Source organism: Gymnoscopelus braueri (assembly GCF_963280865.1).
Source record: "Gymnoscopelus braueri genome assembly, chromosome: 7".
Lineage (NCBI taxonomy): Eukaryota > Metazoa > Chordata > Actinopteri > Myctophiformes > Myctophidae > Gymnoscopelus > Gymnoscopelus braueri.
In genome coordinates, this window is record NC_137608.1 from 32,057,157 (window position 1) to 32,082,596 (window position 25,440).

At 41.8% G+C, this 25,440-nt stretch overlaps 2 protein-coding genes across 3 annotated transcripts; one reads left to right on the top strand and one right to left on the bottom strand.

The window, feature by feature from the left end:
* Positions 1-924: 924 nt before the first annotated feature.
* On the bottom strand, positions 925-5,313 carry LOC308088544 (uncharacterized protein; the record flags this gene model as incomplete). The annotated part of the gene is made up of 4 exons (XM_080433020.1): positions 925-2,086; positions 2,226-2,350; positions 2,498-2,697; positions 4,521-5,313. 4 exons carry the CDS (start codon positions 5,311-5,313, stop codon positions 925-927), a joined length of 2,280 nt encoding a protein of 759 aa, XP_080289146.1.
* Positions 5,314-11,316: 6,003 nt separating this feature from the next.
* On the top strand, positions 11,317-24,427 carry fancg (FA complementation group G). 2 transcript variants are annotated; one of them, XM_080432944.1, is made up of 14 exons: positions 11,317-11,454; positions 13,229-13,325; positions 13,450-13,575; positions 13,701-13,873; positions 14,673-14,826; positions 15,639-15,769; positions 15,891-16,037; positions 16,207-16,367; positions 16,516-16,582; positions 17,537-17,865; positions 17,958-17,998; positions 20,217-20,390; positions 20,495-20,609; positions 24,032-24,427. In XM_080432944.1, the coding sequence occupies exons 1-14, from the start codon at positions 11,371-11,373 to the stop codon at positions 24,126-24,128; spliced, it is 1,896 nt and encodes a 631-aa protein (XP_080289070.1). In that variant the 5' UTR covers positions 11,317-11,370; the 3' UTR covers positions 24,129-24,427. The 2 variants fall into 2 exon arrangements, with proteins under 2 accessions (XP_080289070.1, XP_080289071.1); XM_080432945.1 differs by having other exon boundaries at positions 13,527-13,575.
* Positions 24,428-25,440: the final 1,013 nt, after the last annotated feature.

Here is a 25,440-nt window from a genome sequence, read left to right on the forward strand (position 1 = left end):
CAGTAGAGCTCATAGAAGTGCTCAAATACTGTGGAGGTAATTATTCCTGTAAGGTGTAAGTAGCCTCTTATTTTCCTGATTTATGTATGAACCTGGACTCTGAGACATCAGTATGGGTGGGGTGGCAGATTTGGGAGGGTACAGCTCCCCCTCTTCTCAGCCGCAATGCAGTGCAAGACACAGCATGAGGAAATCTACACTTGTTGCCTTCATTCTGTTGCATCTGATGTGTCATTTAAGGTCGCACTTCATACAGAGGGAAATGAGAAGTCATAAAAACCTGTTTATTATTTCTTTACCTTTATTCATCTGTTTTGCATATTCTCAACAGTTTATACATAGCACAGTCATCTTTGTCCTAGCATTACAGACAGGAGAGTGAAGCAGTTCAGCCATCAGCAGAAACTGCAATAAGGTGCGCAGCGAGCAAGTTCAAGTCTTTCTTACCTATATATCTGTAAATATAATATAGACATTTAGATCTCAATAAATATACATTTATATATATATATATATTCATTTGTCACAATCTTTTGCTTGATTTCTTTTTTTTCTTTTCTTTTTTACATCTTCTACCCTCAAGGGCATGTAGGTACAAACCCCTGCGGATTCTATTTAAATGCACTTGTAATTATTAAGGGCAGTTGTCAACATTCAGATAAGAGTTTTAGAGCATTCTGCATTCACTACAGTCATACATCAGAAGCATCATAGGGGCATGTAATGGCCATACCTGTGTGTGGGGAGAGTACTATTGCACTATTGCTTACATACATACTGTCACCCGCTTTGCTTTGGACATCTGCTGTCCTGCCAAATAGCCCCTTCTGCCCCACCCTTCCCCCCTCCCCTCCCTTAAAGTTCTTTGGCGTCTCAACCTCCTCCTGTCATCAAACCCTGGAAATGATCACAGCTTTTGTGGTCTCACTTCTTGACCTTCTCATCCTTGCTCTCCTTGGCCTCTGTGCCAGAGGACTTCTCCTCAGTCTTCCCTCCGTCTTTTGCATCCTTGCTGTCATCCTTCTTCTCCTCCTTTTTCTCCTCTGGTTTCTTCTCCTCTTTCTTGGTCTCCTTCTCTGGCTCTGCCTTAGGGGCGGCCTTCACTTCCGCTTTGTCCTCTGTTTTGGGTGGGGATGGCTTCTCGTCCTTAGCAGGGGCAGGCTTGTCTTCTGCAGGCTTGCTGGGAGCAGCAGGTTTGGGAGCGTCTTCCTTCTTTGGGGATTCCTCTGACTTGCTCTCCTCCTTCTTCGCATCTGTTTTTTCCGCCTTGCTCTCGGGCTCCTTGTCTTTGGGCTCCTGCTTCTTCTCCTCCTTCACAGGGGTAGCAGGCTCAACTTTCTTCTCCTCCTTAGGGGTATCTTTTGCAGCTGGGGGTGTGGCCTTTTCCTTGACTGGGGACTTTGGCTCCGGGGTTTTGGGAAGAGGGGATTTGGGAGGGGGAGATTTGGATTCAGGGGATTTGCTGAGTGGGGACTTTGACACTGGCGACTTGGCTGCAGGTGATTTTGCTGCTGGTGATTTCGGTGCTGGGGATTTTGACTCGGGGGACTTGGATGCGGGTGACTTGGATTTGTCCTCTACGGGGGTTTTGGCAGCAGGGGACTTGGCAGGGGATTTTGGCATCGGGGATTTAGATGGTGGTGATTTAGATTTAGGTGATTTAGATTCGGGTGATTTGACAGTGGGAGTTTTGGGGGGAGATTTGGATGGAGGAGAAGCAGCCTTTGCCTCACCCTTTTCCCCCTCTTCCTCTCCCTTTTCCTCCTCTTCCTCTCCTTCTTCCCCTTTGTCATCCTCCTCTTCCTCACCCTCTCCCTCCTTCTCCTCTGCCTCATCTTTGGTTTCCTCACCCTGTTCTTCTTCCTCCTCAGCTTCATCACCTTCTTCTTTCTCCTCTTCTGCTTCTTCTTCATCTGCCTCCTCTGTCACCTCAGTGACCTGGGTCTCATCTGTCTGCTCCTCCACAATGACTGTATCAGAGATCTCATCTCCCTTCAACTTCAAGTGGACAGACATCCTGCTTTCTAGGAAGGAGTAAGGATCGCCTCCTGACACAAATCGGTTCTCCTCGCCCTCCAGTAGCTTCCTGTTAGTAACACAAAGATGAATATAGAAAATGCTGTAATGTTTTCAACACAACACCATTTTACATTTTAAATGTGACGTTCTGTCATCTAGCACTTGAAATACAATGACATTCAAATCTAAAAAGATATTTGGCCAACCTGTAAGCTGCGATCTCAATATCTAGAGCCATCTTCACATTCAGGAGCTCCTGGTAGTCCCTCAGCTGACTGGCCATCTCCCACTTGGTGCTCTTCAGCTCAGAGTCCATCTGATGGATGGTCTCCTGTGAAATGTAAAACACAATAGAATCAGATTGAAAGAATGGTATTGTGAGTGCAGAGATCCACTCTTGCCCTACCACATTCAGAATTGTAACACATGAGGTGGAGAATAGAGAGGGGGGGGGGGGTGTGGTGTGCTGACACCGTGCCTGTAATGAATGGAGATCTCCATGGTGCCTGTCCTCGTTCTCCATGCACTGCCTCTCCAATGAATCCTTGGTACCACGGAGAGTCTCCAGCTCGATGGTGCGGCTCTGGAGCTGACGGCGGTACTCTGAGATCTCCCCCTGGGTGCCTCGGATTGCATCCTGGTTAGTCCTCGCTGCGTCTGATAGACGCTCCATGCGCACTGCAGGGTATGCATGAAGGCACACGCAAACACATGTGTGTTAGAGGGCAACAAGTGTTTGGTAGTGGGAATTGTGTGACTGTGTACAGTATGTATATCCCATTAAGACCGGGAACGCATCTGTGTCATTTTGGATTTCTTTGGTTATTCAAAAATAGCAGGTATACAAGCTCATAGCATGGCACTTGTAGATCTACTATTTTTTTTTAATCGTGAACATTTGTGCAAATCTTTGAATATATATATTTTAAAAGCGAACATTTGTAACTCAACTCTTTGCTTCTGGGGGGGTCCCTGGAACAAAATATTTTGAGATGGGGGTCCGTGGCCAAATACATATCATTTTGGGGGGTCCTTGACATGAAATAGTTTGAGAACCACTTAAACAACATAAGTTAAAAAAAAAAAAACTGTTAGGATTTAGAAGACATTTGTAGAATCGGCCTCAGGTCTAAAACGGGATATAGCCATCTGAAAAGGTTGGACAGACACTTTTCCAGTAAAACATGGGCTTGTGAAATGCTTTCTTAAGTTTTGCATATTGCAACACTTTACAATTCAACACGGGCAGTTCAGACTGTATGCTGCGTGCGTAGCAGACATTTAATGTCAACTCATTTGACCTGCCCCCTGTGAAAAAGGCAGCTAGTCATTATAGAAGCCTTAAAGTAACCTTGAAAGTAGGCTATCCATCTGTCAGTCTGACTCAGCTCCTGTCCAGCAAGCAGAGTCACACTGCTGCAGTCAGCTTGACAGCAAAGAGGGAAGGTCATTTGGTTTTCACCTTTTATTAAGGGATATTGATTCAGCATTATACTGTAAGGCTAAAGTAGTGGATGCATAGTCCTGCAAAAGTCTGTACTGCTAGACAGGTTTTTGGAGTGAAGATGCTGTGTCATGATCTCTCATCATAACCTTGCTTTAAGCATAATGTTACATACATTTATTTGGCTCTACATATTTTAAGTGACCTTGGAAGGCTACACTCCCATCACGATATCGGTCCAAGGGAGACTGTAGCTTATAATGGAGAATTGACTGTCTGGTTTGATCTGTCTCTGTCTGTCAAAGACTGATCTAATCTGTTTTATTTGTAGGTAAGATCCAAACGCAAGGGAAAAACTCAAAAACTAGAACAAACCAGCTGACAGTGGATGTGTAACTTAATTATCCTCCCCGCACTGCGTGTCATCAGACCCCTGCAATGCATATTTCTAGCAAAAGATGATTAGCCTGCATGCGGCAATGATGTAGCACAATTATTAAGCATAGAACTGCAGATAATTGGCAGGGCTGATATACTACAGCAGATAGATTCCTTTCATCTAAACTTTAACCTATATTTTGTTTATAGTCATTCTTTCTATGACTGTGAACAGTAAAAGTCTGTTAATGAAGTAAACAAAGTTACAGTCAAAAGTATTGTTTCTTAGAATCAATTATGTAGCCTAATATAGAGGTGATAGGCTACACTGTAAAATCCTATTATTTTTATTTATTATTAAGTTATATTTGTAACTTTGGTGGTTACATTTTGTACACTGGTACAGTTAACTTATAGTTAATGAATAGGCCTTAGTGGTTGATTAACCACTTAAACACCAGCATCCATATTGTGGGGAAAGCTTTTGCTGAAAATAGCAGATTGACAAGCTCACAACGCCTCAAGATGCCATGCATTGTGAGCTTGTCGATCTGTTATTTTCAGCACAAGCTTTCCCCACAATAACAGAACGCAGAAAAGACTCTAGTATAGAGCCCTGAGGGACTCAACCACATAGGGTTTTAAGTGGTTATGTGGCATATGCATGTGTGCGTTATACCTTTAAACCACTCTTCGGTCTGCACTGCGCTCTTGCTGGCATGAGTGTCCAGCTGGGAGCGGATCTCCCGCAGTGCGCTGGTGACGTCCGCCTTGAGCGAGTCTCCCCGCGCCTCGAAGTTCACCTGCGCGCCCTGGATCTGCGCGAGCAGCTCGGCCACCTCCTCCTCGTGGTTCTTCTTCAGGAACGCGGCCTCGTCCTCCAGCGCGCTCTGCTTCTTGTCCAGCTCGCAGCGCGTCAGCTGGCACTCGTCCACGTACTTGTTCATGGCCCGCGCGGCGGCGCTGGTCTCCTCCCGGTTGCGAGCCTCGTCCTCCATCCTCCCGCGCAGGTGCTGGATGTCCTCCTCCAGGTGCTCGTGCTCCAGGAGGGTGCGCGCCTTCTCGCCGGTCAGCTGCTGCAGCAGACCCCGCAGGTCGCCCAGCTCGCGCTCGTAGTGCTCCCCGACCGACGCGCGTCCCGCCTGGCTCTGTCGCAGCGCGGCCGCCTCCGCCTCCAGGTTCCGGTTGTGCATCTCCAGGTTGCGGACCTTGTCGATGTAGCCGGCGAAGCGGTCGTTCAGGGTCTGCAGGATCTCCTTCTCGTTCCTCCGGTTGTCTCCGCCGTAGCTCTCCATGCTGTCCTGGAGCTGGTGGTGCTGGGGCTGCTGGCTGTAGGTCATGGGGCGGCGGCGCTGCTGCTGCTGCTGCTGCTGCTGGGAGTGGAAGCCGCTAGAGGAGACGGAGGACGGCCGATTCTTGCGGTACGACGCACTTTGGCCATAGTAGTGGTGGTGGTCCATGGTGAAACTCATCTTGGCTGGACCGAAGGATGCTCACTGCAGCAGGAGGAGAGCGGCGGGGCTTATATATAGGCGAGGGAGGGAAAACGCACGACTCAGCACTGTGACGCGCGGTGTGCACAGTAAAACCCGAGGTGTTCATTTAAATGGACCATTAAGGGTGCATTTGGTTACATTTTTAGTTTCAAGTGGATACATTAACACAGAGGATTTTACTGTGTATTTCAAGCGACTTAATCAGAATTTTGTCAGTGGCCCAAGTGTAGCATATATGTAATTATTATTGAAATGATGGTTGAGGCTTAGCTCTGGTCCATTGCTCCTTGCCTCCTTCTAACGCTATATGGACCAAAGCTATAGGCCAGGGATGTTTGTGTGAAGTTCAAGGGATGAAATTACATGGACATAATACCAATTATTATCTAATTATTATATGTGTAGGGAAAATGTTTTCATAGCTAGTGAACATCAACAGCCTTTTACTTTTACCTTTTTTTTATATGCACAAATCTACTAGGCCATATAGATGTTAAATCTGGGACAGAGCTGGACTTGCAGTGAACTTTTTGTGTATTTAATTGTCCATCCAAGATAAATCATTCATGACTCAAATGACTTAAATATTTTAAACTCAATGTAGGCCTATTATTTTTTTTGCACAGGTCTGCTTCTGTAGATAATGTGAGGCATGTGGGTGTGCACTGTGTTCTGCTGATGCGCTCTGTAGCTACTGCTGCAGTGTGAGTTTGCAGATCCACGCTAAGCCATCTGGGACCCACACACCTGCTGGCTCATTGACAGAATCTTTGTGCGCGCGCACACACGCCCACGCACATGCACATTTTGTGGAGAGTTGTCTGCCCCATCTGATGCCATATCGACCACATTCTATATGTGAATTTCATCCTTTATACTGCCTACATACTTTATGCTTCTTGTGTCCACCCAAACAATCCTGGATGTGCAGTACAGCCTGGACAGGTGTGCATGTAAAGCCAAGATTGTTAATGAAGTGTAAAGATGTTTTGTATTAATGCCTAATTAATGGGTCCCTTTATACGGTCTTAGAGTTAAATTAAGACTGGAATTTGCCTAGCCTAGAATACACACTGAGAGAGGCCAGAAAGACTGGCCAAAGGATAATTACACAATAGCTACAGTACCTGCAAATCGTCAATGAACAAAAATAATACAGCATTCACACCTGACCACAGTCTGGGATTGTGAGCGTCTCTCATCAGCTGTTGTCTTCTGTGAGGAGGCAGATTCTGTCTCAGTTGCACCTATAGCACCTATTGATTACACACACACACACACACACACACACACACACACACACACACACACACACACACACACACACACACACACACACACACACACACACACACACACACACAGAGGGTGAATGAGTTCACTCCGCAGATCTTAAAGGAACAGTGAAGAGAGAATTGTGTAAATTCCTCTGATGTCTCTCTTCTACACTGTTCAAGAATGGATAGATCAGCAAAGTCATTTTCTGTTATACGAACTTCTCGTTTTCTGTGTGATTGCTGCTGTGTGTGCTCTCACTGAAGTGATTGCGTGGGGCCAGGCCTGCCATGATTCAATCCCTCTCCCTCCCCTACAGTATACTACACTGTAATTGTACCCATTTTAACATGTGAGAAATGTGTGCGTTTGTGTTGAAGTGTTTATCTGTGTTTTACGTGTTGAGATACATTCACTGTCACATTATCTCCTACAGTATATCACATCTCAGCATCCCTGGGGAAGGGAAGCATCCAGAACTGAAATAACATGCCTATAACAGCCTCCGAACAACCTCATTTATTATATATGAGAGGAACAGAGAGGAGTAGCAAGTTTCGTGTTTTGGTGGTGTTATATAAATATCGTACTCACTCAGGGTTTGATTTGTAAAAAAAAAAGAGCAGAGCAGCAAATCAAATCTTGATCATTGTCTAGATAGTGGAAGAAGGGGATATCATGCACCCCCCGGAAATATACTTAATCAGTGTTTTCTCATCGGAAAAAATGTGCTGCAAATGATGAGCTATGTTAAACATTTGTCAAAATGTCCCTTCTACCATTCTTATTTTCACTATATCTCACCCAATATTGCACTTAACTGAACAAATAAGGTGTCCAGTCCAGACTTATGTTTTGAGGGTCAAGGATCACAATGAAACTATTCCTAAAGTGATCACATGTACCTGCGGCATGCTGGTATGCAAATCAGTGCTGCCATTACAATAAAATCACATTTGTACCAATTATTTTTATAAATATATTTTTTTGCCATCTGTAAAATAAATGCTTACCAATAACTTTCTTCACCAATGTGTTCATAAAGGTATGAATGCTATTCACACTCCTTTATAGGTTACTGCGATTCAGCCAGCAAATACCAAGTTATGAGAGTTTTTGCTGTTGTATTGCTACTGTATACGGTTCTGACCCCACACACTTTGTCTACCTGCCTCGTTTTGCTCGGTGTGTGTTCTTCCCTTTTGCAGGAAGGGAGCTGGACATAGCTGGGCGTTTGACGTTACATGGACTGGCTGCAATAAAGGGCCGCTGATCCAGGTCTTAACTCCTACCTGGGCCTCATGTTTTGGTTGATAGAGCAAACATTGTTTCACTGCATTTTGATGGGTAAACACAGGTGAAGCTAATGACATTAATTGTGGGTATTTCATTTAGGTGTTAATGTATGCCAGCATGCATGCTGTGCTGCCTGTGCAGTTAACTATATACACACAGTAAAAAGTGTCCATTATCCAGCCCACACAAAATAATTGGCTGAATATCCATGAGCATTGGTAGGAATGATCAATGAGCTGCTCCAAAAATATGATTAAACTTGGGATTGAAAGGCCCAAGGTCAAGGTCACAATCAGAATTGAGTACTGGGAATTGGTGGGAATTATCTGCCCTGATGAGATTATTATACTTTGGGTCAAAAAGGTCAAAAGTTAAGGTATAATCTCAGGAATGGAGAGATGTAAAACAAGAAAGGTTGGCCGGGTTTCGACCCCTGGTGCATTCATTCATTCATATACATACACCACTGTTCGAACTGACCTATACACCTCAAATACTTGAAATTTGTTTTGTTAATTAAATCTTTGCTTTTTTAAACTGTATGTCTCTTTTTTACATAATATGCGCGATGCGAGTGTGCGGACTAGCCGACACCAACTTCGGACTCCTGAATCGCTGCCCTCCACACCTTCCTAGCGGTCTTGAGCTACTGCAGTGTTGTTAACTCCGCTGTCACACCGCAGTCTGTCTACATAGTTGGTGCGCCTCTTTCCCCTCATAACTGCGCCTTCTTGGGTTGACTCCCACAAGGAGTCAGTTTGCTCGCTACCAATTCTGGGTGCTTGACACTTGCAGCCTCGTCCTTCTCTCTCTGACCTTGTCTGTGACCCATGGGAGGCCACCATCCATGTTTCTGATGTGGTCCGTCCATGTGACGTCAAATGCCATTCACTGGCAGTAGACATTTAATGCAGGAAGATCAGCCTCAAGATCAATGCCAAGAAAACAAAAATATTGGCCTTTAACACAGAGGAAAGCCATTGCCATTGCTAGTGGGACAGTGCTCGAGGTAGTCGAGGACTTAAAATATGGACTGCTTCGACGGAACAGGTTCTGAAGGTCCAGAGGGCAATTGCCAGGGATGTCTTGCATGGGATGAGGAGAGTGTGGAAATCTGACATGGGAGATGACCTGTTTGTGGCTACAGTGGAGTCAGTGCTGCTGTATGGGGATGAGACATGGATTATCACAGCACAGCAGGAAAAGGTCTTGGATGCCTGCACAAGAATGCATACATCCTATATATTGTCTTTAAATGTTGTTTATTTGTTTCTTTATTATACAGCATGCTGTATATGATCCCTCATTGTCACCTACCTGTATTCACTCATCATTTAGGATTGGGTGACACCCCCAGCCATTGTTTTAATTGTACATAACTAGCCATGATAAAATGGCTTTTTCACTCAAATCTAAATTCCACATAAGGATCTTGAACCCCATTTTTCCAAGAGCACCTGTTTTTTTCTTGAGTCGTATATGACAAAGGTCAGTTCTTGAGCACACTGCTATACTGCCTCTTGACACTTTTCATTTCACTAGTGTAAATTAAGTTTAAGTGTTACCTCTTGGATGGTCACCTTTATAATTGCAGATGATTGTGCCCACAATAGTGGCTATTACAGTGTCTGGTCAATTTTGAACTATACATTTTGGAAAGGAACTACCATTTACCTAGACCACAATTTTGAATTCTAATTCTGACCCCACCACTTTTTAACAGAATGGTCAATTATTTTTAAACCAATTAAATGTCCAAATATAATGTTATGTTTCCTGTCAGAGACCTTGGGCAGTCTGAAAACATTACAGCAACATTTTAGCAGCATATAAATTCCCCCAAAATTAAAGGCCATCTGCTGTCTTCATGTCACGGTTGAATTAATCACAATAGTACTCTTCCATAAAAGCTTTTAGGGTGCAAATAGTATTTGAAGTTTTGCCAAATAAATGACATTGACAGGGTCAAGAAGAAAGCACATGGGGGGGCTTGGCTCTCACCAACATGACTTTGTCTGCCCTTGTAGGATGGAGAGAGAGAGAGAGAGAGAGAGAGAGAGAGAGAGAGAGAGAGAGAGAGAGAGAGAGAGAGAGAGAGAGAGAGGGGATGTGGAAAACAACAGGGTTGTGAGGGTGGTGGATGAATGAACAGGCCTCCTTTGAAGTGGAGGTCTAGAAATAATAACATAAAGGATGGATGATGGAGTGGGTGGCAGAGAAGAGGACAGAGGAGCAGGAGAAATAGAGGCAGTCACCTTGGCAGGGACAATTGAAGAAACGGCTGCCTGGCAAACATAGACATGACTCAGCTGTAATACAATTAGGTGTTGGATTAGATTACCTTGTTTAGACCTATGTTTGGGGTAACATGCCACCACTACATCTTCAAACTGTGTGTGTGTGTGTGTGTGTGTGTGTGTGTGTGTGTGTGTGTGTGTGTGTGTGTGTGTGTGTGTGTGTGTGTGTGTGTGTGTGTGTGTGTCTGTCTGTCTGTCTGTCTGTCTGTCTGTCTGTCTGTCTGTCTGTCTGTCTGTCTGTCTGTCTGTCTGTCTGTCTGTCTGTCTGTCTGTCTGTCTGTCTGTCTGTCTGTCTGTCTGTCTGTCTGTCTGTCTGTCTGTCTGTGGCTGGGGGGGGGGGGGGGGGTGAATAAACTGGAAAGAAAAGAAAGTGTATTGTTTATTGTAGGCTATTATTTATTCTCACCAGCCAGTTTGTTGGCCGAGATAATTTCATAGTCATGCATGCATTGATTTAAATTTCCAGAATATATCTTCTCCTTTTCAAAAGCACCATCTCCTGGACGTTTGTGAGAACGACAAGGAAGGGGGTCTGATGAATATTTGCACATTTCGTTATTTTTTGCAGTGGTGGAAAAAGTACTCACTCACATGTTTTACTTAAGTAAAAGTATCAATACTGCAATGTAGAAATACTCTGTTACAAGTAAAAGCCTGGAATAAAAAAATTACTCGAGTAAAAGTACGAAAGTATTAAAATGTACTTAAAGTACCAAAAGTAGAAAGTACTCATCATGCAGAATGTCCCATTTCACAAGTTTTCAAATGTATGAAATGTATAAAAATCTTTGGAAAATAGCGGCTATTTATTTCAAATGGACGAAATGGGTAATGTATGTTTTGTAATAATAATCAAAATCTATAAAGTAACTTGTAACTAAAGTAATAATTGTATAGGAGCAAAAGTATAATATTTGCCTCTGAGATGTAGTGGAGTAAAAGTACTGACATTTGAAAATACTCCAGTAAAGTAAAAATATCTCAAAATTGTACTTAAGTACAGTACTTGAGTGTGTATTTAGTTACTTTACACCACTGCTTTTTTGTCCAACAGAGGGCAATGGAGCTCTGAGAAATCAGTTACATTAACTTCCTGTTTATATCAAGAGCAAGAGGGGCAGGTTCGAACAACCTATGAGAGACCACTGGTGTTGACAACAATCAGATGACTAACAATATGACCAGTATGCCCATCTCTTTATTAAATAGATGGATCCAAGAAAATAACGATCTAGTTCGCAAATGGAAGGTAAGATCAGCTGGATAGCCAGTACATTGTTGATGCAGTCATAGAAGGGGTGATTCCTCCATACATTGCATGAATTACTGAATTCCATAGCCCTAGAACGTGTTCCATACAGTTTAATACAGCTGTGTAATGTATATGGATATTTAATACACAGCCAGGTTGGCTGTAGATATGGAATACAAATACATGAAACGTATCGAATATCACTATATCAGTATCATAGTTAATCTAGAGCTAAGCAAGCATACCATAGCCTTGGATCAAGACTCTATCATAGATGTATTTTATCGATTTTGACTTAAATGTCAAAATCGATCAAATTCTTCTATGATAGTTTTGATCCAAGGCTAAGCATACCATAGCCTGAGGCTATTTTGTGTAGTTGTTCTTGTCCAGTTGAATGACAAATGGACCACAATGGAAGCTATATGTGCACATTTGGCGTGTTTTTAATTCGTATAGGCCTACTGTCTGTAATAACAGGCAATAAAGTATTCAATCAATCAAAACACATATTGAGGTGCCAATTTGTGTGCCCCAAGAACATACAGTAGGCTTACTGTATGCGCTAGTCAGAAGTTAACGTGTTAGTTCTGCTGCCAGCTCTGTGTGTGTGTGTGTGTGTGTGTGTGTGTGTGTGTATGTATGTATATATATATATATATATATATATATATATATATATATATATATATATACACACACACATACACATACACACACACACACACACACACACACACACACACACACACACACACACACACAGTATATAATTATTATTTTTGTAACTTAATATACTGTACGTTTTTGTCAGAATGTTCAAATTGATTGGACAGCCTATTATGACAAGAAGGGCAGACAGACAGACAGAAGGGAGCTTTATCCGTTGTTACACTGATGTTACAGTGGTTATATGTACCACACTGTGTCTCGTTCAACCCAGATTCGGCTCAAACACGGGGTTAAATTCGTTCTACTGCTAGCTATGCCACCAAAATGTGGAATGCCCTACCAACAGTCATAAAACATTGTGACTCCTTACTACCCTCATTCAAAACCGCTCTAAAAAAGCACCTACAGGTGTCTGCAATTTGTAACTGGCCCCTGTAAAAAGTCTAAGCTTATCACCAGAAATGACTCACCCCCCAACTGTGTACTGTACATATATTACTACTACTTTTTTACGTATATATGATGTTTTACATGTGTACTGTACATATATTACTACTACTTTATTACGTATATATGATGTTTTACATGTTATTGTATATTAATGTTTGTCTTTAAATGTCTTGATGAATTGAATACACAGGACCTCAATGGAAATAAGCCCTGGGCTTATTATGAATCAATCAAACAAACACATACTTTACATAGGCCTAATCCCTCCACAAAATGTCATTGCGTATTCTATGGCTGTACATGGAATGCATCGTATGTAGTATTCTAGGGCTAAAGTTGATGTTGCAAAGGTGATCCAGTCAATGCTGTCTACCTGTACTAATTGGCAAGGTTGTGCACCACGTTCAGCCTGGTTAGACTCATAAATGATATACTATGAATTTTGCTAAACTAAATGAACAATGTTTTAGTTTTGCTTTCCACAGGTACGAGTCCCTTTTTTCCCCAAGTTAGTATTAATAGCTTACTGTAGTAGTTCACTGTTGCTAAAACCACAGTCCTTATCCAAGATAAAAAATACTGTACTGAACTTAGTAGTTAATATTACTCACTGAATTGGTTCAGTCTTTTTTCCACTTCATTGTTTCAGCAACAAGAAAGAGGAGACACCTTCATCCAAGATCAGGACCAGAGCAGACTTAGATCGTATTCTTCTGAGTTTCACAAACTTTTAAGGACAATTCAAGGTGGTGCATTTGTTTTGATACACAGGCATTTCCTTTTTGCATACAAGTACAGACAAAATATCTGCCTTTTTTTTCTACAGACCCCTTTATCACCTGTTTCTCCTTTCCTTCTACCCTTCCACAGGTGTCCCCATTGCAGCAGATCATGCCCAGTTGGAGTTAACAGTGGTGTATAATGCCTGTGTGCTCTCCCTCACTCAGATGCAGTACCCAGAGGCAGAGCTTCTCCTCATACAGGGCCTGGAGAGAGGTACATTATGACATTGTTTGTAAGCCCATAATATATCAGGATTTGGGTTATCCCTGTTAAACCATGGCATGAATCGCTCAAATGACCACAACGCTACTCTTTTGCCCTCTCTCTCCTCTCATCAGCTCGGGGGGTGGCTGGGAGTGAACTATCGGTTTTAGATCCACTTTTGTTTTGGCGAGCAGCTCTCAAATCCCTGGGAAAGTCTGTTTTGTATTCCTCCATAAAGCAGCTGTTCTGCCTGCAGTGGGCCATCTGGCTGTCCACCTGCAAACTAGAAGCCATACAGGATTTCCAGGTGTGTCACTGAATCTTATAAAAAAAAGAAGGCATTCTATGCTAACACAATTGGCCCGTGTTCAGGGGAGGGGAGCCGGGTGGGGAGGGTGATATTGGTCATTGCATGTACTCCTACGGGCTGGGGTGGCACCTGTCAGCGGGGAGTGTTGGGCGGGAGGAGTAGCACGAAGGCTCTACGTCCTCCTGGTGGGGGCTCCTCACTGGCAGGTGAGTCAGTAGGATACAACAGCAGTGACAACACAGAAATGTGTGCGGGGAGGAATCAATTGGCATAACGTCAAAATTGGGGAGAAAACATTATTGGCTACTCTAAATGAAAATTAAGAACAAAGAAAGCATTCAAGACAATCAATTTTTTACGTGTCTTTTTCTTATGTGTGTTTGCCATTACAGCTTCCTGAAATGACTAGCTATTCATTGCTTCAGCATAATCTACATAGCAGGCAATATTGAATAGGAGATTTACTGTGAAAGCTACAGTATGCATGTGCACAGACATGACTTTACACACAGACTTTACAATAGTTAAACAAAAGGAGATCTTACAACAAAATAATTTCCTCAGTTCTATAAATTATTAGGATACGCATTGAATTGGCTTTACATGATCCTAAAAAGCCTTGGAACCAGAAGATTCCCGGTTTGATTCCTGGCTCCTCCTGGCCAGTGTTGAAGTGTCCTTGATACTGATTTGAATAGCTAAATGTAACACATATTGAAAGTGATTTGGATAATAGTGCAATAGGAATGCAGACCATTTAATAGTAGAAATGTCATTTTGCCTTTCTGTGATGGAGGAGGAGCTGTCATCTCTGTCTGAGGATCCAGTTACTGGAATGGAGAATGAAAGGAAGGGTGTGACATTGAGTGAGTCTCCTGAAACACCTCTAGTTGTGTTGGAGCCCAGAGAACTAAGAGATCTACTGCAGATCTGCACCGCCATTGCTCAAGGTCTGTATCCATCAGGGAGGTTGTTACTGGTTAAGGTTGCACCAGACTTAAACTGTTATGATCAGAGTACTAGAATACAGCTCTTTAATTTAAATAATGAAAATAGAGTACGACACTTATAGTAATTTTGTATTATAACACGCACACCTTTAAAAAGTACTACCACAGTGTACTATGCTCAGTATCACAAATTATGTATTCCCAGTTCTTAAATGTTAGTTACCGTATTAGAAATAAAGTTAGGCCTTGAACATTATTGAAAGCTACACTCTAGTTTTCACACTTTGTGTATGTTGGTTGCCCCAAGTGGCAGTGAGAGGTAACTGGTTAGACACTTGCACACTATCCACTGGTGCACCCCAAATCACTTGTATTTTTTTGTAGCTTTAAATATATTTTGCTTTGTTGTATTTTAAGTATATAAGTACTGTATGATAGTTTTTCTGCTTCAGAGTTAGTGGTGGTGTTTGCATGTTCCTAATGTTGCCAGTGTTGGTAGACCATTCATAGTCACCTAAACATTAAAATGTGGGCTGGCTGGTGGCTCAGTGCACAGACCATATTATGCTCCTAGTGAGCGTGAGGAGGACCTGGGTTTGTATCCGATTCCGTCTTGTCTCACGTCTCCTCTCACCTCCTCTAACCACGCCCTTGGTTCACTGTCTCTCTATCTACGATATTCTTATTTGAAAAAAGCATAAAATGCCCCAACAAATATATTTTTTAAAACCATCAAAAAATGTGTCAGTTATTTGTTATGTTGTGCCTTACTGCGAGCAGCTACAATGTATTTTGTTGTTTTTTCTTTTCAGGGGCAGAGTTGCTGAGCGAGGCTCGGAGCTCCGAAGCTTTGTCTACTCTCCAAAACATTTCCTCACTTCCTGCCCCTAGAACTCTCCTGGCAAACACACACCTGCTCTCAGGCCTCTGCCTTGCCCATATGGTACACAAACAGAGAATGTCATCAGACACAAATACAGAAATTAGAGTATGTGACATGCTAATTTGTCCATCCTGCTTGAAGCCTTTGTCAATATTGGGAATGTTTGCATTTTGTCAAACAGGGTCGCCTGCAGATGGCGGTGCAGTATTACAGGAAGGCATTGGAGACAGATTCCCACTGTGTGTCTGCTCTGTACCAGAGCACGCTGATCTATAAACAACTGGGCAACACAAAGGCTGAGATACAAGCTCTGCAGCTGCTGCACTCAGTATGTAATACACAGACAGATGGAAAGGCTTTTAGTGTTCACATAGTATCTATTTTGACACATTAAACACTTTCATCCTAGCATACCTATTTTGAGCATGTCATAGGCAAAACAATTCTAAAATGTAAAAACTCATTATTGTTTTAATCAAGATTTCTTTGCTGTCCAGATGCTGATGTTGCCTCGTATTGCAGAGACTGCCCCAATGGGAAGCAATCTCCTGTACCCTTCCTTGCTACTCCGCAGTCAATCCCTGAGCCGTCTGCTCTTAGTACCCTCCTCCCTGAGCATAATTCACAGTCTGGCTTTGAAGAGTGTTCTCCATGGAAGGTTAGAAGACCAGCTGTGTCTGTCTGCTACACTTCTGTATAGACAGCCTTGACTGTTCAGTAACTCAAAAACACATTTGGTTTGAGTGTAGCATGCTATTGATTATTGCCATTGTTAATTGGCTGTGGGTGCTGTTTACTTTGCACAGGGTGTCAGAGGGTGTAGAACATTACCTGGACCTACTGGCCACCCTTCAGTCAGATGACCAGCACACTGTAAGGATTCACACAGTAACACAGTTTATTTCTTATTCTTTTTGTACTTAAAATTTTATTTGCAGATACAGTGCAGGGGTTCAACATTATCCTCCAGTCCATTCATGAATGTCCATCATTGTTAGTGGTGTTGTCTTGTTGGGTTCTATATTCAGTCCATTTCTCCAATTTTTCGAGCCATAGAGTCTCTTGCAATCTCAAGTTATGAGTTAGTTTCTCCGTTACAAATATATCCTCCACAATGCTCAGCCACTGCTCACAAATTGGAGGATCTGCTTTGCATCATAGCCTTGTAATTGCTTTTTTACTAGCTGCCAATAATACTTTGACTAGCTACATATCTTCTCTTTGTGTATTATCCTGTGTCAAGTTCCCAAGTACAGTACAACACTTGTTTTGGGTATCTCATAGTTTAGTATCTTCTTGATCACTGACCATACATTATCCCAATAGCTTTCCATTTTTGGACAGTTCCAAAATAGATGTTCATGGTCAGCATTTACACATGCACATAACCTCCGACATGGTTGTTGCACCGACAACACTTTCCCTCTAATCCTTGGAGAAAAAAGGAATTAAATTCTTCCAACTGAATTCTCTCCATATTCTAGAGCTTTTGGCCGTACATTGTGTTTTACATATATTGAAAAACTCATACTTATATGATATTTTGATGTATGATATATTTTGCCCTTATATTTTCAAAACTCTGCATCTCCCCCTTCTCTATCATTGTACATACTGCTGTAATGCCCTTTTGTGTCCATTGTTTAAATCCTTGGTCAGGTTTGAAACTTCAATCATATGCCAACCAGCTACAGTACATCAGTTTATTTCTAATGTTCTTCTGTCAGAGCATATTTTTGTTGTTGCTTAGTGCACAAAGTCTTCCCATTTTCACACTCTTTTACACTCACATTTTTGAGGATTTGACTTGTGTGTACTATGTGTCAGGTGCATGCTGAGGCCCCACCCCTCCCCAGGTTACCTGAGCTCTATCTGGAGGCTGGCGCTGCCTTGCTTTTGGCCCGGCGACCGGCTGACTGCATGGCACTGTGTGATGAGGTCATCAACACAACACTGGAGTTGCTCCCCGAGAAGCTGGTGTTGGAGGAGCCTGTAGGAGATTGTGATGCTGATTTTGGTTCTGCAGACAGGCTAGGCAGTGGCACAGACCAGGACAGACTGGGGATGCTGCTCTGGTCTGGGACTGCCCTTCTCCTGCAGGCTCACTGCCAGGCCTACCTGAAGGACTGGAAAAATGCTGTGACTCTGTACACAAGGTTAGAAGGATGCAAATCACTGTCGCAATGTCATTCACCATTGTCATACTGCACAAATATGAGAGTAATTGTTTTATTTTATTTTATCATAGGTCTATCAACCTGCTGGTGAAGGTGCAGGTTAAAAAGAAAGGTGAGTGTTTTAGTCAAGATGGAAAGTGGGGTCCAAACGCATAGGGTGGATTTTTTTTCTTCTCCGCCACCTAGTTTTTCTTAATCCTTGGAGTGTATATTTTAAGATTCTGCCGGGTAACAGGCTGAAATAATGTCCCATGGGGTTCATTTGTAACCCTTTCATTCTATTAGGGCGCGCTCCCACCGCACTTTTATTTTACCTATGGGGCGGAATCTGCCAATGCTTTGTCAATGCAAATGCGTGGATTCATGGTCTTGCGGATTTTTTCCAAGAATCCACTATGTTACACATATCCTACCAAAACCCAAAAATGGAAACAATAGCATATAATGTAGCTAATCTTTGGAAATATAGTCTACATACAACATACAAATGAACACATTTTCCATACAATTTGGACTCAATGAATTCATTACAATTAGTATTGTTAAGATTCAAGCATATCTTGACTCTATTTCAGGGCAAAAATAGAGAAAGAAAACCAAAGTGGACCAAAGTAGCCTACTCAACCCCACTTGAGTCAAAGTATAGATACCCCCGGTGAAACAACTACAAATGAAAGTTGCTCAGTTAAATTTATTTTTCGAGTTAAAGTATTGGAGTAGGTGCTTTTTAAAATGCTAAAGTATTCAAAAGCACATTTTAATTTTAATATCAAAGCATGCTGTATTTAAATGTAGACACTTTCCAAGATTTATTTTTCTTCAGAAATGTTAATAAAATATAAATATTAGTGAAGATAGCAGCTCTACACACTCACTGTGATGCGTTGTGAGCTTGTAGATCTTCTATTTTTTTTTTTACTGTTAAAGATTTTTTAGCTTTAGCTTTTTGTGTTTTGTTGTTTTGAATCATTTTAATGTTTCATGCTGTGTTTTTGTTTCTGTTGTATTTTACGCATTTTGTGAGTTCTCTCTGTGAGAAGTGTTGTATACAAATAAATGTACATACTTACTTCACCACTACACGTTCAAAAGAGTTGTTGAACATGTCTCACCAGGCAGGTCATGTCATTTGTTAATGAGGTAATCAAACGTGGCACTGCACTGGCTATGATGACATTAGAGACTATGGATGATGATGGTGCTGTTCCCCAAATGGAAGGAAGGCCTAGCCTGCTCTTAAACTTCGGGTGTCTGCCTTCTGGACCAAACCTCAAAGAGGTTCCACAGGAGAGGAGCCTGATAGTTGAAAGTTCTCTCTTGGAGATTCTAGGAGCCGCAAAGTAAGCCTTCATAGCCTACTGGGAATGCAGGGACTCAGACACGTGCATGCTCTCACACACACGCACGTACGCACGCTCACACGCACGCACGCAAGCACGCACGCACGCACGCACAAGCACACACACACAACTTTATTTCAGGCAGAATCTTCAAATACACACTCCAAGGAGAATGAGAAAATAATCTGCAAGAAAACAATCAACTACAAGTATTTAGTAAAAAGACAAATGTAGGTCCGTTTTTTTCAAATCCCTAACCCTAAAATAGAGTCAAGATATGCTTGAATCTTCATAATACCAATGTTTATGAATTCCTTGAGTCCAAATTGTATGGAAAATGTGTTCATTTGTATGTTGTATACTTCCAAACATTTGCTGTTTCCCTTTTTGGGTTTGGGTATGTGTAACATAGGGTTAAAAATGAACCCTGTGGGACATTATTTGAGTGTGGTGCCTGCGGCAGAATCTTAAAATACACACTTCAAGGATTAAAAAGATGCACTTGGTAAGAAAAAGTATTTAGTAAAAACTGAAATATATATGTGATATGAACATTTTCGGGTCGTTTTTTTGTGTGCTGTTTTTGTCCTGTAGCCTGATAGTGTCAAGATGTGCTTGATTCTTAATAATAACCACTTTAATGCATTCCTTGGGTCCCAATGGTTTGGGAATTTGTTTGTATTTGTCTTTAGTTGTTTCCTTCAAAAGTATGCTCTTTTCTTTTTTCTTCCATTTTCGGGTTTGGGTTCAGGATATGTGTAATAAATGGTTAAAAATTAACCCCATGGGACATCATTTCATCATGCAGAATTTTTAAATACACACTTCAAGGATGAAGAAAAAACAAGTGGCGAAAAAGAATCCACCCTATGCACGTGAACCCCACTTTCCATCTAGACTATTATTATTTTTTGTTGACATGTCTTTGCCCAATTCTAGGGATTTGATAGATATTTATATATAGCTCATAGTCTCAATGTCCAACCATAGGTTTTCAGCCCCAGATTCCCTGTGTTGACATTGTTGGCAGACAAGCGTCTGGCTTGAATACACTGCAGAGGCTGAAAGGGCTGTCACTAGCTGGAAGGGGTATCAGCTTCACCCAAAGGGACCAACTGAGAGAAGCACTCCGAGACCTCCAACTCAGCCTACAGGCGTCACCAGGCACAGCATCATTATACATAACAATCTGAATCTATTTATTATTACAAAAAGGATTTCTTGTATGTATGAGTTGTGTCTTGATGTTATTATCTTCTGTCCCCCAGAGTGTGTGAATGCAGGACAGTGGCTTGGTGAGGTACTATGGAGGCTGGGAAGGAAACGGGAGGCTGTATCCTGCTGGGAAAAGACATGGGGCTCTGCAGCGGAGTCCTCTGTAGAGTAAGATGCCATCATTAGTATTCACTCTCTCTGTTAGCTACTCATTGGAAGATTAGTCTGGTTCCTTATGCTTAGATTTACAATGTTGTCGGATTTTTTTGAAGATTTGCAAAACTATACATTTTTGGAAAGGTTATTGTCTAAGGAATCAGAAAATCAATGTTTGCATTTGCCCAGCTGTGTATATGGCGGCCATATTGGCAATTACAAAATGGCCACCCTAAAATGTACGGTTTTTAATATCTCTGCCTCTAAATAAGCTGGAACATTAATTTTAACTCCTAAACCTACATTTTCAGTGTTGAGGAATCCAATGGTGGTAATTATAAAGCTACAAAACTTTACAATATTAACCCTTAGATGCATGACTGAGTCCAAAATGACCAGATGTGGTTGTTTTCTTGCAATATCTTTGTAATTAAAAAACATTTATCAATTCATATTGAAGATTTGCAAAACTATACATTTTTGGAAAGGTTATTGTCTAAGAAATCATAAAATCAATGTTTGCATTTGCCCAGATGTCTGTGGCCATATTGGAATTGACAAAATGGCCGCCGTAAAATGTATGTCTTGTAATATCTTGGCTTCTAAATAAGATGGAACATTGTTTTTAATGGCTAAACCTACATTTTCAGGGTCAAGGAATCCAATGGTGCAAGTTATCATTTCATTTTTTGTATCATCCCATTGACATAATCCATCATATGGGTAAAAACAGCACAGCCCAGGCAGTCAGTCAGATACTAACTCAGTGTTCTTTTTATTTCTTTTAACTGTGAACTTTGGATGTTTGTGTAACCATCTTAAACATCATGACATGTGTAATCTTAGACAGTCTATGCATCATCATAATCATCATCATCATCATCATCATCATCACTTTCGTGCGTCACAGCTTGGGAATCGTCATCGTTCTGACACTGGCTGCTGCAATGACACATTTCAGTATAGGCTAAGTCCTTAGCTTTGCAGGAACATCTGCCAGAAGAACAGTCAGATTTACACTTGCATTGAACCATCTCAAGGATGGCCTTTTGGGCTGGGAGGACCTCTGTGGTCGTTGGTTTCAGCATGCCATCCAAGTGTTTGAAGTACCCATTTTGCAGGGGATGCAACTGTGGATCCTGCATATTAATGGCTGCTTGTGCCCATGCCCTTGTTTGGACATGGATTCTCAAGATGTGCTGCTTCAGAGCTCCAGGTGTTGGAGGGAGCTTGTCACTTTCTGCCCTGTGTTTGCAGAACAGATGCCATCGCAGTTCAGGGATTGTCTTGATGTTGATACCCTTGGGTGAGTAAGCTGTAAGGACTCCAGTGTTGACAGCATTCCTTCCATCACTTCTGCTTCATCCAAAAGCATCTGTAGAGCATTGATAACATCTTCATCCGTTTTGAGGTAGACCTGCAGCCAGGTTGCCTTGCCTACCATCAAACACATCCCGATGAGCAGGTTCCTCTCCCATGACAAGACGAAGGCTGATCTGACTGACTATCTTGATACCAAAACACTAGAGTACAACAGGGGATCCTCCAAGCTGATCATCACGTCTGCTTCTAGATACACCAGGAGCAACAAAGACCTGGTCTTTGAAGAAAATAACCACGAAGAAGCAGACACACTGCTGATCCACCAGGCTGTGCTGGCTTCACAGCGAAACCCACCTGATGCACCGTTGGTATTTTTCTCCCCAGATACGGACGTTTTAGTGCTAGTCACAGCAAACTATGACCTCCTGCTGATGAACACGTCCATTTCTATGGCCTCTGGTGTTGTGCAGATTGAAGATTGTGGCGAGCTCTAGGTAAAGAAAGAGCAAAGGCTTTGCCAGCCTTCCATGCATTCACTGGGGCCGACAACACAGGGAGGTTCTCCCGTATAAGCAAGGCAACCTGGCTGCAGGTCTACCTCAAAACGGATGGCGATATTATCAAAGCTCTGCAGATGCTTTTGGATGAAGCAGAAATGACAGAAGGAATGCTGTCAACACTGGAGTCCTTTGTATGTGCAGCTTACTCACCCAAGGGTATCAACATCAAGACAATCCCTGAACTGCGATGGCATCTGTTCTGCAAGCACAGGGCAGAAAGTGACAAGCTCCCTCCAACACCTGGAGCTCTGAAACAGCACATTTTGAGAGTCCATGTCCAAACAAGGGCATGGGCACAAGCAGCCATTGCTCTGCAGGATCCACAGCTGGATCCCCTGCAAAATGGGTACTTCAAACACTCGGGTGGCATGCTGAAACCAACGACCACAGAGGTCCTCCCAGCTCCAAAGGCCATCCTTGAGATGGTTCAATGCAAGTGCAAATCAGACTGTTCTTCTGGCAGATGTTCCTGCAAAGCTAAGGACTTAGCTTGTACTGAAATGTGTCAGTGCAGCAGCCAGTGCCAGAACGATGATGATTCCCAAGCTGTGATGCACGAAAGTGATGATGATGATGATGATGATGATGATGATGATGATGATGGATAGAGACTGTCTAAGATTACACATGTCATGATGTTTAAGATGGTTACACAAACATCCAAAGTTCACAGTTAAAATAAATAAAAAGAACACTGAGTTAGTATCTGACTGACTGCCTGGGCTGTGCTATTTTTACCCATATGATGGATTATGTCAATGGGATGTTACAAAAAATGAAATGATAACTTGCACCATTGGATTCCTTGACCCTGAAAATGTAGGTTTAGCCATTAAAAACAATGTTCCATCTTATTTAGAAGCCAAGATATTACAAAACATACATTTTACGGCGGCCATTTTGTCAATTCCAATATGGCCACAGACATCTGGGCAAATGCAAACATTGATTTTATGATTCCTTAGACAATAACCTTTCCAAAAATGTATAGTTTTGCAAATCTTCAATATTAATTGATAAATGTTTTTTTAATTACAAAGATATTGCAAGAAAACAACCACATCTGGTCATTTTGGACTCAGTCATGCATCTAAGGGTTAATATTGTAAAGTGTTGTAGCTTTATAATTACCACCATTGGATTCCTCGACACTGAAAATGTAGGTTTAAGGGTTAAAATCAATGTTCCAGCTTATTTAGAGGCCGAGATATTAAAAAACGTACATTTTAGGGTGGCCATTTTATAATTGCCAATATGGCCGCCATATACACATCTGGGCAAATGCAAACATTGATTTTCTGATTCCTTAGACAATAACCTTTCCAAAAATGTATAGTTTTGCAAATCTTCAAAAAAATCCGACAAAATTACATAGTGAACCAGACTATTGAAGGCTAAGTGCCACTTGCAGCAGTGAATGAATAAAATAAATGTCCTTATTGGTCAAGAGGGGCTCATCTGTCATGTAATGCTGTTACTCCCCAAAAAAATTTAAGCCATGTAATAGGTTGAAATTTTAGTATATCTAAATGTCTATATTTTGTATTCCAGGTATCTTCCTCTATACCTACAGGACCTCCACTCTGGCCCCACCCTGGACCCCACTGACCTCCGTCACAGAATAGAGGAACTCACTCACACATTATAGTGCTTGCCAACGTGTCGTCACCACGGGGGGGGGCGTGGCATAGTAGCTGCAGACATACTGGTGAGGGGCAATGTTAAGTCGACCTGTTTATACCCCACAAAGATGTCCGCCGCTACCAAATGACAGTTGTTGACGCCCCCTTCAGGATTTTTGCCACGCACTATAAGGTCAGAATAATACACTTATTGCTTGTCAGGTGAATCCAAAGTGCAGAAGACACGCAGATCCCAAACCTCTTTGGGTGCTGGATCAAACGTTCGTCATTTAAGCAAAATAAAGAAAATTTGCACACCAAACAAGACTTCTGTTTGCAGATTTATTTCAACATTTCAAGCCACCAGGCTCTTCCTCATATTTACTGAACCCCCCCATTAACAGGATAGACATGATAATATTAACAAATGAACACACATTTTCAACACATCAGGGTTTCTTTTTTATGTACCCAACCCCCTACCCCCAGACCAGACCTTATGAGTGCAGACAAACAACTTTTATGGTAGATATCTTTTGTCCCTTTTGTTTTTGCAATCCTTTGTGTAGACAAGAGGCCCCTATGTAGGTAGTAATATGACAGCTGTATATCCTGAGTACTTTTGAGTATTGTTGAAACATTTGGGAGATATGTAGGCTATATGTAAAAACAGCACGAGTACAGTCAAACACTTTGTCTAAAAGGATAACATCAACATCTGTCTCCCCAGAATGACAGATTTTGTAGCAATTAATATTGGGCCTTATATGTAATTAAAATGTATATGTATTTGGCCCCTCATTTGTCAAATAAATGTGTACCATATGGGCAAAAATGGTGCCCAGTAGTTCTCAGGGGCCCAGTGTTGCGGTTACAATACCCACCACTACCAAGACCATTTTGTTGTGTTAATGCAATTAATTAACCCTGTCAAAAGTTCTACTCGGTACTCCTCCACGATATGGAGACATTGGCGTAACAGCCTCTACGGACTTTGAAAAGCTGTAGTTGGACTGTTTTTATGTGGTTTTTCTTTTATTTCTTTTTATTTTATTTTATGTTTTATTGCTTTTACTGTGTGATTGTCATGTTTTGCTATATGGACCCTGAGTCTGAAATAAAGATTGAATTGAAATGTAAAATAAATAAATACATTTGTAAATAATTGTTGCAACTTGTTGGCATCGTTTTCTGGAATGTTGAATAAAAGTACAGCATTTTACGGTGATTTTGTGTGATTGGTTATTTCTAATACTGACTGAATTTTATAACAATTGTTTTTTTTCCACGACCCTTCGTTTTATCAACGCGGTGTGACTTCATTGGAGGACAGACGGC